Here is a 14,342-nt window from a genome sequence, read left to right on the forward strand (position 1 = left end):
TAGAGGCAGTGCAAGACACCTCATCTCTCTATCACGTCCTCTTCTTCATATTTAGTTTCATTCAGCGCTAATGCAGACTGGATGCAATTTCTTTCTCCTTGAAATTTCAGAAGCTTTCAGTCATGATACTGAATTCTCTGACCCCTGAATCTAGAAACATTTTCTTGAATTATTAATTCAGGAAAAACTACTTATAGTTCAGGGTCCTTATAAAAGAAGAATTGCATCGGACCAAAGGAACAGATAAAGAAGGCTCTATTCATGACTATTGCAGTCAGGGTCAAAACTATTGCAAGGAGAGAAAGACTGAACTCCACCCTGTACAGTGAATTGCAGGGGAGTTTTAAGTGCTGGAGTGAACCACTGGAAAAGCACTGGGGCAAGGAAACAGGGGTTGGTAAGTTCAATGAAATCATCCTTGCTAATTGGAACTTATCAAAGTCAGGATTCTTTCTACCCTCCCACAGAAACCGGCAGACAAAAGCACTTGCTCTCTTGATTATTACATTTGAAAGAGATGGCCCCTGAATCTGTAAGAAAGACATACCTGATTGTAAAATGGGTAAGCGGCTAGTGGAAGATTTACACCCTGAAGGGGCAGAAATGCTCTAAGAAAAGGGAGGTAGAGGGACAATCCTCTGAAAGAAGCCAATCCAAAGGTTGGTCAAGCTGAGAGGAACTTTAAGGCCATTGTCCTCATAGCTACTCACCGTTTAGTCCAGTGACTTATATTTTGCAAAAGAGGATACAAAGGTCTGAAGAAGTAGTCAGGCACCTGGGGGATGCAGTCAGTTAAGCATCCGACTCTTGGTTTTGATTCAGGTTGTGATCTCAGTTGTGAGATGGAGCCCCATATTGGGCTCCGGGCTCAGTGCAGAGTTTGCTTGAGTTTCACTCTCCCCCTCCCTATTTCTCCCCTCCACAATCTCTCTCTCTCTCAAATAAATAGACAAATCTTAAAAAAAAAAAAAAAGTAGTCAGTGGCCAAACAAGAACTAAAAGGATGCTTCCTCCCTGGGGAGTGGGTGCTCCCTACTCCAAGGGAATCTGCCCACACCCTTCCTCTCTGACCAGTTTTCAGTTTTGCTTTGCCTTGCAATCTTTTATACAACTTTCCCCCCATTTTCCCCTTTTCCCTTTCCTATCTTTCTTTTGAGTGTTCACCAGAGTCCACCATCAGTCATCACCTTCCACCAGCTGCCCCTAAAAATCAAGCTTCCACTTCGGAGCAATATCTCCTAGAACTTGGCATAGTCCTGGTCAGGACCCTGGCCCTACCTGCAAGTCACTCAAATGATTCTGAGCATAGGGTGTGGTCCATGAGGTCCTGTTGCCTGGGTCTGAATGCAGACTCTGCCATACGTGAAGTATATTTGGGAAATTTACTTAACATCTCTGAGGATCAGTTCTCATTTTCAAAATGAGGTTGCTGTGAAAATGAGACCAGGTAATTCACATAGTGATGAGCACAGTGCTTGTCATGTAGACATACTGTTTAAATATTTGCCATTGTTAACATTTACGTCCCTGAGAAAAGGTGACTGGACACACTTTGCCTCTCAACACCTAAAGCAGTAAAGTTCTCAAATATCAGTTTCTTTTTTTTATTATTTTTTTATTTTTTGAACACTTCTAATCCTGTGTGTTTCATCACCATTGCTAGCATCCATTTTTTTGATCAAGATCTTCAGTAACACTGAAGTAACACTGGCTATATGTAGAACACAGACTGATGCTTACAGGCTGTTCAAAGTTGGTTGTAAGCCAGCCAAAAAGGCCAGTTACTAACCCTGGCTGCATGGTGATTGCTGAGCCACCCCTCTAATGAGGGTTCACTGTCTCCATCTTTGCAAGTGTTGAGAGTTTAAGCTAAATTTGTCTCCTTTCTATCCTTTTAACCTGTGGAATCAGGTTCTTTACATTGTCTTTGCACCCCACTTTCTCATTGTTCCTGTTGAAGGTACTGCTTTTCTCCAGTTGATAGAAGGACATGACATTGCACATCAGTGATGCATAGCCACTTTCTGAAAGCCAAAAAGAAAAAAACACTCTGGGTTTTCCCAGAGTGGCACATCAGTTGTGTACATCAGTCCCCTCTCTTGATACCCCATGCCAGCACTAGCTGACACCTCGAATTACTCAGGACATGCCTACTTAGTCCCGACCCTTTCCCACTGCTGTCTGACCTCTTAGCCCAGAGGTGGGCTGAACCTGTTTTGTATGAACTTCATTGTCTGTGGCCTGGAAGTTTTGTTATCGTTTATTACTGTTGTTGTTTTTCCCTCCACACTAGTGTCAGACTTGGTATGTAGCATCAGATCACATGGGGTGAGTCCACAAACACACTCTACCATTTGCACTGGGGCTTCCATGTTGGGGGCATCGTGTCAGCGATACACTCTCAAAACTACTCTTAGCATTTTCAGATCTCCTTTTAGATTCTTTTTCTCCCATACATTACTCAGAACCCACCAGCGTTCTAAACCAGATTGGTACATCCTGAGTTAACTTATAGCTTTATCATTATTAATAATCAAGTCTCGGGAAAAGCAGAGAAGATTCCCAGCTGAGAACATTCATGGCAGTCCCTGCATATGCATATGATTGCTTTCAGGAGGCAGTGTTGGGTCACAGTTAAACCTAGATCAGCCTACCCAGATCACATCCCTCTCTGTCCATAGCTATACAGTTGGCTTTAGTTATTGGATTTCTCTATCCTTCAACTTCCCTATCTGTGTAGCCAGTAATAGTACTTATTATCACAGTGTATCCAGGTGCTCACACATACTAAGTGCTTAATAAATATCACTGTCCTCCTCCTGGAAAACTATGTCTTCCTCTAAACTCTCCAGTGGCCCTTCTTCTTTGCAATTACATACTGCATTCCTATCACTTATTTTTAAAGGTCTCCAGTTTAACTCAAGGACACATTTTAGGATCTTGAAAACAATGTTAACTCTTTCTGATATATGATTTCCCTTTAATAACACAGAAGAATGCATTTTTAATGACATCGATTGTTGGTTGTGGGGTAACAAATAGTTTTTAAAATTCTTATTGCAACCTGTGGTATCACCCAGATCATCTGTTAGTTAGAATTCACTGATAGCAAAATGTCACTTGGTGCATTTTCTCTCCAGTGCTCTGGTTAATATTCAGTGCCCAGGACAGCGATGGTCAACGGTGCTGGAGCTGCTTGGCCCTGGTGGTGGTGAAGGGCAGGTACAGCCTAATGGACGTGGGATATAACAGGTGTTTCTTTGTCCACAGTAGAGGGAGAAGGGGACGGTTGGGTTAGATTCTACCTTGGAACCCAATTACCTACATATTTACAAAATATACAGTCTACAAACCTCCCCATGATTTTACTCTTCTGTGTCATCTAAACAATGATGCAGCATTCTTGTTAAGGCCAAGCCCTTTTAGGGTCTGCCACTTGGGCATATTCATAAGATTTATGTGAAATACATACCTTAAACACCCTCAGAAGGAGTGACCCAGTTCTTCTACTCACATCTGAGGGGAAAAGATTATTTTGGGCCGTGCCCCTTTAAAATGCAGCTTTATGGATGTTAGAGGACCAGCACCTTACTTAGAGCTATGCCCATGATCAGCACATTCTTAGACTCTTTCTTAAACTACAATCTCTTTAATACCCACCTCGCATTTTATTCTCCTAACTCCAATGAGACAGCCCCCTGGCTTTAATAACTCCTGGGCATCTCCAGGCACTGAGTCGGCACCTTTAGGGTACCAAAGGACCATCCTAAGGACATGTGAGAGGCTGAAGGAGAGTGCTCATTCTTAACCTCCCTTTTCCTAGGAAATCAACACATCAGAAACATATGTTGCAGATATCTCAATAAAATGTGAGCCCCAAATGTTTCCCTGGTCCTGCTGTATTCACCTCTCATTCTTTAAGGATGGATTATGTAAACTAAGCATTTAGATCCGGAGCTCTCTGTGTTGGATGATTTTCTGTTCCTTTTCTCTGTGGCAGGCTCTGAGTCTAACAGCAGCACTGGCTCTTCGGGGTCTCTGCCCCGCACCCACGCCCCCCTGCAGAGCACACCCCTGGCTGCCAGCGTGGCCGCTGGCTCTCCTAGCTGTGTGCCCTACCCGGAGAGTGGAGCAGGGGGCCAAGCAGCCCCCAGCACCAGCTACATCCTCCTTCCACTTGAGGCTGCAACAGGCATCCCACCCGGAAGCATCCTTCTGAATCCGCATACAGGTGAGTTCTTTACCTCTGCTATGGCAGGGACTCAAGATCAGAGTTCTGTTTTTGTGTTTGAGCTTATAAATTCATCAGCAAATTTTCTTTAAGTTCCTGAGCAAAAGAGCTAGGTGCATGAACCAGTGTATAGGGTCTTGATTTAGGAAGAGCATATCTATAGCTGTAATCTCTATCTCTTTAATGATATCAATATTGATATGTAGTTATTAGTATAGATTCTTCCCAGAAATATCCACTCTTCTCTCTGTCCTCTTTGTCTTGACCATGGTGTGTCTCATGTATTCCTCGGAGCTAAGACCAGAGACATAGAGTGATGATCTGGGAAATACTAATTAAAATACTGTGTTTCTCAGACTAAATCCCAGATTAGCCTGTTATTATATCAAAAGTGTTTTTGCATCCAATATTTCACAAACTTGAGATATCGATTGGGACACACAAGCAGATTCTTACCTATTGAAGCTGCTTTCTTGCTTTAGAACTTCACCCAGTTCTAGCTGGGGAATAAGGAATGACAGTGACAAATAGGACATAGGGAGCAAATTCTTACTTATTTTAGGGATTCTAAGACTAGACTTTTTTGGTGAGGTTTGTAAAATTGGAGGTTTTAGAAAATGGTGACTTCATGATGATCATATTTTCATGATGAATGATTCTTTATTTTTTCATTTCTCCAGTGGTCAGTTAACTTCCACACTGATTCCAAAGAATCAGTAAATAGGGGGTAAATAGACTAATAAGCATCTGCCTCATGGGGGAAACTTCTCAACCAGGGGCAATTGTGCCCACACCTCCAAGGCTATTTGGCAATATCCACCAACATTTTACTATCATGACTGAGGGAGGAGGGGGCTGCTAATGGCATCTAAGAAGGTAGAGGCCCCAGATGCTGCTAAACATCCTACTATGCACAGGACAGCCCCTTGCAACAGGAATTATCCAGCCCAAAATATCAGTAGTGCCGTGGTGGGAAACCTAGGGTTATAAGGCTTGACATTGACTAGTCGCCTCTTTGGAAGCCCTTATAAGTAATTGGAAAAAAAATTGAATTGTCTCAACATATATCTAAGGTTTGGTTTTGATGATTCCAGGGTATTTCTGTGATTAGCTAAACTTGAAAATGCAAAAGTGAATGAGAATCTCATAAAAGCAATCTGACTCAATCTTCTCACGTATATAGCACTACTAGTAATTAGGAAATTCAGAGAAACATGAGAATGATAGTAAAATAGTTACTTGAATAATTGCTACATTTTCACGAAAACATATGGCACATTCTCAAGGCATGGTGTTTGATTGAGACATTTTGAAAATGCCGTAAGCTTGAGGGAAAAGAAGGCATAATCATTTTATTGAAAACCATTTGAAAGCTTTCAAAATAGATACTTCTAAGGAGAATATTAGATTGCTTTTATTTTATTTGGATCATTGTAAGCACTAAAAGGAAATTAAAAGAAAACCAGGATTATAGTCATTACTCTGGGCACTGATAGAAGTATGGTCTGACTCTGTTGGCTTAAATCCCTTCACTTTTAATTGAGACAGAGGGCTTGCAGACAAGAGCACACACAAACATTAGTTTTGAGTCATTTGTTTTAAGCAAAATTGCTGTGTTTCAGAAAAGCTTAATAGTATTTTTTAGGGCATAATGAAGAAATATGATTTGTAATGATATAATGGTTGTGCGTGTGTTATGTGTATATTATCATGCATAATCTTGCTTATAATAGAAAAAGAAATAAAGTGCTTTCTGGTACCCAGTCCTAATTCTTATTTATTGGATCCACTCACTTAGAGCTGTTATCAAAATACCTCTTTTGAAGCAGGATCCTAACTGAGGAAAAGGATCTAACAACATTGTTGAACAGCTTCTCTGTATACACATCTCTGATTTGACAAATAAAATATCCCAAGATCAGAAGGAAAATGTATTAATATTCTATATACCATGACTGAGTGGTGGGATGTAAGGTGAATGATGTTTCTTTTTCCCTAGAATGTGTTTATTTTTGTAAATTGAAAATATGCAAATGTGTATATGTGGTCAGTTAACTGACCATAACCACATGATGGTCAGATCCATCATGTATCATATACACATATATGTGTATACATGTCTATGGTGTATATGTGTGCATGTCTGTCTATCCATTCATCCATCTATATATTTAGTCTCATTTGACTCTGCTATGGAAACTGGAAATTTGCCTTCTTTGGACTGGAACTCATCCTTCTCTGTCATTGCTGTAAACTCCTTAAATCCACACTTATCACCCTTCCTTAAATACTCTTCTGCCAAATGCATGATAGAAATTCTTTAGTGTTAGGAACCAACAGCGCATGACTACTTTACTTCTTGTGTGAATAGCCCTTGGATTCATTTCCCTGTCACCAGCACATTTATAAGCTCCTTGTAGGAAGGGGCCATCCTTGGCTATTTTTTTCACTTCACTGGAGTGGATAACAAAGTAGTCTTAACATGTGCTCAATAATTACATAGTATTGAAATAATATCTATCATTCCCTATGCTGTGTCTTTTATTCCCATGATTTATTGATTCTATAGCTGGAAGCCTGTACCTCCCACTCTCCTTCCCCCATTGTGCTCATCCCTTCTTCCCCCTCCCCTCTGGCAACCACCAGTTTGTTCTCTGTATTTACGGGTCTGATTCTGCTTTCTGTTTATTCCTAAAGTATCTATCTCAAGCAGGCATAGGACAAGCAATAATCTGAGAACACCAAGATGACTTCCAGTCGTGTCTACTAAATGAAACAAAATGAAACTTCCTTTATCAGCACAATTGATTTGGCTCTTCCTAAGTACCGAATATTTGGCAACCTGAAACCAACCCACCCACATAAATCTTGGTAGTTCCTCAAACGCAATCACAATTTTTTATTTTGTCTGGCCTTAGACTCAGCTTTCAGCGGGTCTGCTTCTAACTCAGGACCTCTGGCCTCTTCTTTCCTGGCTCTTCCAGCATCGGGATGAGTGAGTTGCTGCAGAGGTTCTTTCTCAGTCATCCCTGTATAATGTATTCATCCTTATAAGGCAGACCTGGGTTTGACTCTCCAGTTTGATCTTCCTGATGTCTTGGACTTGGTATCCTTTTAGAGATTTTTAGCAGAAAGCTCATCTTTGGCAATTTTCTTTTAATTCAGAGCTATCCAGAGATGCCAACAGGGATTACATCCCCCACGTACTCATTAGTGCCCATATATGTGGTTTTTGCCATTTCACTTTGCCTTCATCTGGCACAAATTCACAAGTGTGTGATGTAAGGGCATGCCATTGGCTGGGACTTTGCTTTGAACTGCCTTTTAGGGCTCATCTCTTTCAAATGCTCCTGATGGTCTCTCACAGCACTCCACTTTGTAGTTGTCACAGGACTTCTAGCAACTATTTATCCAAACTGATTCCACCTCTTTCTATTATTTTCCACCTCTTTCTTAAATGTACCATGAAGTTCTTGTATGTGACATGTCTGTAAATGTATCTTTAAGAGATCTGAGTTAACCTTTGCCTATCCGTTAACAGCAGCATCCTTATCATTTGATTGATCACCTCCTAAGGACTAGGAAAGGAAAAGTCTTTTTCTCACACCCTCTCTATCTTTTTAAATAAATACCCTTCTGCCAAGTATGTGGCAGAAATGCTTTGGTGTTAGAAATCAAGAGCATTTTATTACTTTGCTTCTAGTATGAATTGCCATTGGGTTCACTTCCTCACTACCAGCGTATTTATAAGCACTTTGTGGGGAGGGATCAGACTCAGTTTTTTGTTTTGTTTTGTTTTGTTTTTGTTTCTGCAGCCCTAGAATGGATAACCAAGTCTTGGTCCTCATGCAGATACTCAATAATCATATATTAGTATATTTGATAATTACATAGTCCAGCACAGGATGCCTGGGTGGCACAGTGGCTTAAGCATCCGACTCTCAGTTTCAGCTCAGGTTGTGATCTCAGGGTCCTAAGATCAAGCCCCACGTCAGGCTGTGACCTCAGCAAGGAGTCTGCTAAGACTATCCCTCTTCCTTTGCTCCTCCTTGCCACTCACTCTCTCTCTCTCTCAAATAAATAAATAAAATATTAAAAAAATAATATCTACTGCACATTATTCATGTTAGTGGAGAAGCTTTCCATCAAAGGCCACGTATTAAGGGTAATGAGCAATTGGCCAGCTCATGGCACCCCAATTTACCTCTGCTTCTGCACCCTTTACCTGTGCCAACACACATGCCAGGGCCTGCCAGGCATGCTTGAGCAGTTCCTGACATGAAAACCTCTTCTAAGCTGGATGGTCCTAGGGCCAACTAGTCTTTCTTTCCCCTCTGGTCTTTAGAAGCTGTCATTCAAATACTTGCCTATATTCAGTTATAATTACATCTGGATTGGCCAAAGTAGCAGATTCTAAGAGAGGCCACCAGAATCATGCCTGACTTGAAAACCAATAGTCACCTGTCCTAATTCTCTTGGGAAATTGTGTCTGTTCCCTTCCATGCCATCTGTCTTTCTTGGGACTTTCTCACTTCTTTCCACCTCTCCTTACTGAGCATAAAAGCAGTACTTTATATTTTCTCTTCTCTTCCAGAAGAACCTGCCACCTATCTCCACCCAAGGTGTAGAGTACCCAAGTTCTGAGTACTTTTCATATGCAGTTATCTGGAAATGTTTCTTTTGCCTATTTCATAGCCCATTAGTAATATTTCACACAGATGATCTAAAATTTATCAAAAGGACATCTGGGACAGCCCGGGTGGCTCAGCAGTTTAGCACTGCCTTCAGCCCAGGGCGTGATCCTGGAGTCCCAGGATCAAGTCCCACGTCAGGCTCCCTGCATGGAGCCTGCTTCTCCCTCTGCCTGTGTCTCTGCCTCTCTCTCTCTCTCTCTCTCTCTCTCTCTCTCTCTCTCTTTCTCTCGTGAATAAATAAATAAAAAGTCTTTTACAAAAAGGACATCTTAATGATTTGTGATCATGTTTTTCACCCTAATTATGGTCCTTTTTTCACACTACCTTTCTTCTCACCGGGGTAAATTGGAAGTCATAGAAAATATAGTAAATATCATTTTATTTTTACTTTCCATTTCTGTGTGTGTGAGTGTGTGTGTGTGAGTGTGTGTGTGTGTGTGAGCACAGAATGAGACTGATTTTGAAATGATTTCTTATAAAGTTGCTGTGAAGTTTTTTTTTTAATGCTAGGTATCTAAAATTTTCTTCTTTTTACCATAAAAAAGGGAGGAGGATTAAGAATTAGAACACTAAATGGGCTGATGGGATTTTGTAAATTGAACCATTTTTTCATTCTATCCCAAGTTGATGCTTTGGGGAGAAAAAAATGAGTTGCAGATTTTAAATCTAATAGAAAGTTATTTTTGGAAAAAAAGTATTTAAAACAATTAAAAGTAGCTAAAATTAAATGACAGTGGTAAGAAAACATGCACCTATGAAGAACAGTAACTTTTTAAAAAATATCTCTAAATTTAGTCGTTCTGTGACTATAATTCTGGCACATTTGCTCTTCCATCATGGCACATAATAGTTGGTTATGAAACTGTTATCAGAACTTCCTTAGTTCTGGCAGGTATGGAGCATTTAAGGGTTTCATGTTACACACATGCAAGTACATTTGGGCTGAAAATGTGAGGTAATGATGGGAACCTGAGGCTCCTAGTTCCTAACTGGGCTTAAATCAAGTTTGGGGTCAATTTGTTTGACTTCACTACAACCTAACCATTTGCCTTCCAAACCTCCTCCAAAATATCTTCTCACTGTTATTTATAAAACGCACATACCTGACATGTAGCGTTGGCAGGTATTTATATATATGAACCCCTGTGCGAATACTACCTGGAAGGAGACATCTCCTGGTAGACTCCCTCCTGCCCCAAGAGGTCTCACTCTTCTGACTTCCATTACCATTAACTTCTGCCTGACCGTGAATGTATTAGAAATGTAGTTGCAGGAGCACCTGGGTGGCTCGGTGGTTGAGCGTCTACCTTTGGCTCAGGTGGTGATCCAGAGTCCTGGGTTGGAGCCCCACATCAGGTTCCCCATAGGGAGCCTGCTTCTCCCTCTACCTATGTCTCTGCCTCTCTCTCTCTCTCTCTCTCTGTCTCTCTTGAATAAATTAATAAAATCTTTTAAAAAAGAAGAAATGCAGTTGTATATTTCCCTAAAAGCTGCCCTTTGGGGACCTGCTTCTTTCACTTAGTGTTCAGTAGCTAATTAGCTCCCATTTTATAACAGTCTATTCTTGTTGGATACTACATATTTTTTTCTCCACTAAAGCACTGTTTTGTTTGGGTCAGTTTTTATGTTTTCACTCTCTGACCTGTTTTTTTTGCTAATTTTATTCACATCACTGGTGATTAATATATCATTAATAATAATATGTATTGTTAATGAAAAAGACTGCCTTCCTTAGCCATCATATGGTGCCCACATCCCAGAACAATAGGCTCTAACCTATCTGCTTGGGAGGATTTTCAGTTATGATTGGATGTTTGTCTTTGTACCTCATTGTAGCCTGTTCATGTTATGTAAACTTGGATAATCCACTGAAGTTATTTGGTGTAATGGGAAGTCAATGGATTTCAGAGTCATTCTGACCCGGGCCTTTTCCTGACTCTCATGTACTGGTTTGGCATTTCTGAGTGAGCTGCTTAGTCCACGTGAACCCTGTTTTTTTTTTTTTCTTTTTGGTCTCTAAAGTGGAATGAGATCGCACATCTGTGGGTCACCAGAAGAGCTGAGACAGTGTGTACAGGGTGCCTGTCCCTGTGCCTGCCACACTGGAGCTTGATTTGTTCTCCCTTCCTTTCCCTCTCCTTTTCCTTGCTTCCATCCATCTACTGCTCTTGTTCTCCTCCCTTCTGCTCCTTCCTTTCGCCTGCTTCCTTTCCTTTCCAGTAGGCCTTCACTGTCTTAGCTGCAGAATAGGGAGATGATACTGTACTTCCTCCCAGAGTCATGCTGAGGATCCAATGATACTATTTTGCAAACCATGAAATACTCCTCAAATAATAGTAATAATAATAGTGAGCCATTCCATTATTTCAAAAAGCGAAACAATGTATATTTGCTTCACCATCAGGAGATGGTGTTGTGATACTTTTATTATGCATAACCATTAAAATCTAAATCCCTGTCTGCTCATTGTTGAGTCTGTTTAGAGGAGCGAGTGTGTGGATGTGGCATATTCTGTTGTGTATGTATCAGTAGAACCGACCACAGTTCTGAGTTGGTGCAAGGCCAGTGGAAGCAAAACAAATGTATTAGTAGATAACGTGTAACCCAATGTACCTGGGATGTGTAGAGGGAAAGCGACCCTATCTCTCAGTGTGTGCAATCTTGCTGATAACGATGAAGTGCAGGCAGCAAACACATGGCTTCATGAAGATTGCCTGTCCATAGCCCTCTCCGCTGGGCACCACTGTACACACATGCACTCAGCCTTGGCAGATCTTTCTGAAGGCAGTGCATTTAGTTGTTGCTTCTTAAATTTCTCTGGGCTTACGCTGTTAGCTGGCTTAATCGAACAGGTCATAAACAGGAAAGTCTTCACATTGGTGAGGGTTCTGGTGCCCTGGGTTTCCACTGCCCTGCCCCTTTACCTTAGGTTACTTGCTGAGTATCTTATCAGCATGGTTTTTCCTGCGAAAGGCGAGACTGAGAAGCTCGCCTGAACCCAGCTACAATTCCATTGCAGGCCAGCCCTTCGTGAATCCTGATGGAACCCCTGCAATATACAACCCCCCCACCAGCCAGCAGCCCCTGCGAGGGGCAATGATGGGGCAATCCCAGCAGCCGCCACAGCAACAGCCTTCTCCTCAGCCACAGCAGCAGGTGCAACCACCCCAGCCACACATGGCAGGCCCACTGGTCACTCAGGTAGGAGCAGGTTGGAAGGTGGGGAGGGGAAGTGTTCCAAGACAAAGGCTGTGTGGTCCTCAGAGCAGTAAAAGGTGCCTTAGAAAGAGGTGGTATTTTCCATTGGGGCCACCTCCACCCACTCATAGATAGATAAATCCTAGCAGCCTAGGGCCCTTGATAGCAGGTTGATAAGATTTCATCTGGATCCTTAGGTTTAGATAGACATGAATGCCCCATCCAATGATCTCAATGGTGAGCATTCTGCACTAGCGAAAATGAATGCCAAGTTTTCTTTTAGGTCTAGATGCTATTTTTATGCATCACGAGCCTATCTTGGAGACTGAAGTCATAACCCCAACCAGGCCTTTGTATTACCTTGCTCACTCATTCGCAACCTAGACCAAGCGCTCATGTCTGCAAAGGGATGATATTGAATGCTTTACAATGGGAAGGACAGAGACCAGTTAATTCTGAGGTGGCCTGCCTGTTCTTCAGGACATGTAGAGTGGCCCTCCCTCCCTAGAGCCACACATGGAAATTGCCACAGAAATCAGAATAGATTGCTAGAGTGAACTTCATTTGTAATTTTTTCCCTTCCTTCTTGTCCCTGGGCAATATTCTTAGACCAAATAGATTTCACTAACAACAATGACATGAAAAGTATGGCAGTAACTTCTTAAAGTGGTGTTCACTCCGAGAAAACATGCCTCCTGCAAGGCTGGTTGGCTGGTCTGCATGGCTTTGACTTTCCACTGGTGGCTGGTTTTCCTCTCTGGAGTGCACTGAGCCAAGAGGATCTGTAGGGTGGCGTGGGTGGTGTGTTTCTGATAAGACAGACTTCCTGTGGGATTTCCACCCCCCAGTGCTTCCCCATTACCTGATCAAGCTTTTTCTTTCCTCCAGTCGGTGCAGGGGCTGCAGGCTTCCTCCCAGTCAGTCCAATACCCAGCGGTCTCTTTTCCTCCCCAGCACCTCCTGCCTGTGTCTCCAACGCAGCCGTTCCCCATGGTACCGTATTACCTGCTTGTGACCTTTACCCTGAGACAGCATGTTCATGGGCTTTCTTCCGCTCCTGTGCAGGGCTGGCTGATGCTGGGTGGGTGCCCTGGGCTGACTGTGACAGGGCGTGAGTGAGTGTCTCATTCCAGAACACTGCAACCCATCTCCAAAATAATGGTTTCCATTCTGTCGTCTGCCCCATGTTTGCTGCTTCTGCAATCGGGTACCCTTTTAAGAATTTACCAGCTGAGCAGGAATTGAATACCCTGGGAGTTAGAAGCCAGAAGTTGAGAGACACACGAACTCTGTGTGATGGCTTGGGAAACAGCCTAAAGTCAGTTGGGGTGGTTTTCACTCTGTGCCACTGATGCGGGCGATTCCCCTGGCTCCCTGATCCCCCACTCTCCCTTCCTTTCACCTCAATGCACTAAGTCCCTTTGGACAGCGAAAATGAGCATTGGCACTAAATTTCAGGCCAGGCAAGTAAAAAATACTCCATGATAAGTGATGACACCATGGTGGCTCTGTCTCTGCAGCAGCCATGGGTAATGGTGAATACAATCCCTTCTGCCTCTCTCCAGAAAGCTGAGGATGTGGTTACTCCTGTGAAGCCTAGCCAACCCTTCAGGACAGGACACCAAGCCCTCTTTGCCTCAGGGCCATCCAGAGGAGCTTGAACCCTTAGTTAAAAAATAATGATTTATTTTTCCCATTGAAAGAGGGAGATTTTGCCAAATATTTACCATCTCTGATCCTCTGGATGATTAAAATCTGTTGTCCCTTGTTATGTTCTCTTGTTCTGGGCAGAGAATTCCTTTCTGTTATTGTTTTCAATTTGTACACCCTCCCTCACCCACAGTGACAAGCATGTGGTTCATGTGCCTCTCCCATTACTGAGCTGGTCTTGCCAATTTCCTCTTTGTTTCTGTGCAGAGAGACGATGTGGCGACACAGTTCACCCAGATGAACCTGAGCCGGCAATCCTCAGGAGAGACTCCTGAGCCCCCACCTGGTCCTGTCTATCCGCCGTCCCTCATGGCACAGCCAACCCAACAGACAAGCTACGTCATTGCCTCTACAGGCCAGCAGCTCCCTACAGGGGGGTTCTCAGGCTCTGGACCTCCCATCTCCCAGCAAGTCCTCCAGGCCCCTCCCTCACCACAGGGATTTGTGCAACAGCCTCCACCAGCACAGGTAAGCATGCTTTTTCTTGCACCTGTGACTTATAGCTTATC

At 42.7% G+C, this 14,342-nt stretch overlaps 1 protein-coding gene across 45 annotated transcripts in view; it reads left to right on the top strand.

Moving 5' to 3' along the window:
• ARPP21 (cAMP regulated phosphoprotein 21) overlaps positions 1 to 14,342 on the top strand; it is a 155,300-nt gene that overhangs the window by 85,955 nt on the left and 55,003 nt on the right. For 36 of the 45 annotated variants that reach the window (XM_072726357.1, XM_072726360.1, XM_072726369.1 and 33 more), the window contains 4 exons: positions 4,001 to 4,231; positions 11,945 to 12,126; positions 13,012 to 13,116; positions 14,041 to 14,301. In XM_072726357.1, the coding sequence (XP_072582458.1) occupies positions 4,001 to 4,231; positions 11,945 to 12,126; positions 13,012 to 13,116; positions 14,041 to 14,301 (779 nt within the window). The remainder of the gene's footprint in view (positions 1 to 4,000; positions 4,232 to 11,944; positions 12,127 to 13,011; positions 13,117 to 14,040; positions 14,302 to 14,342) is intronic. The other 9 variants (XM_072726395.1, XM_072726377.1, XM_072726380.1 and 6 more) reach the window with 1 other exon arrangement.

This window comes from Vulpes vulpes, chromosome 11, assembly GCF_048418805.1.
Source record: "Vulpes vulpes isolate BD-2025 chromosome 11, VulVul3, whole genome shotgun sequence".
Taxonomy (NCBI): domain Eukaryota; kingdom Metazoa; phylum Chordata; class Mammalia; order Carnivora; family Canidae; genus Vulpes; species Vulpes vulpes.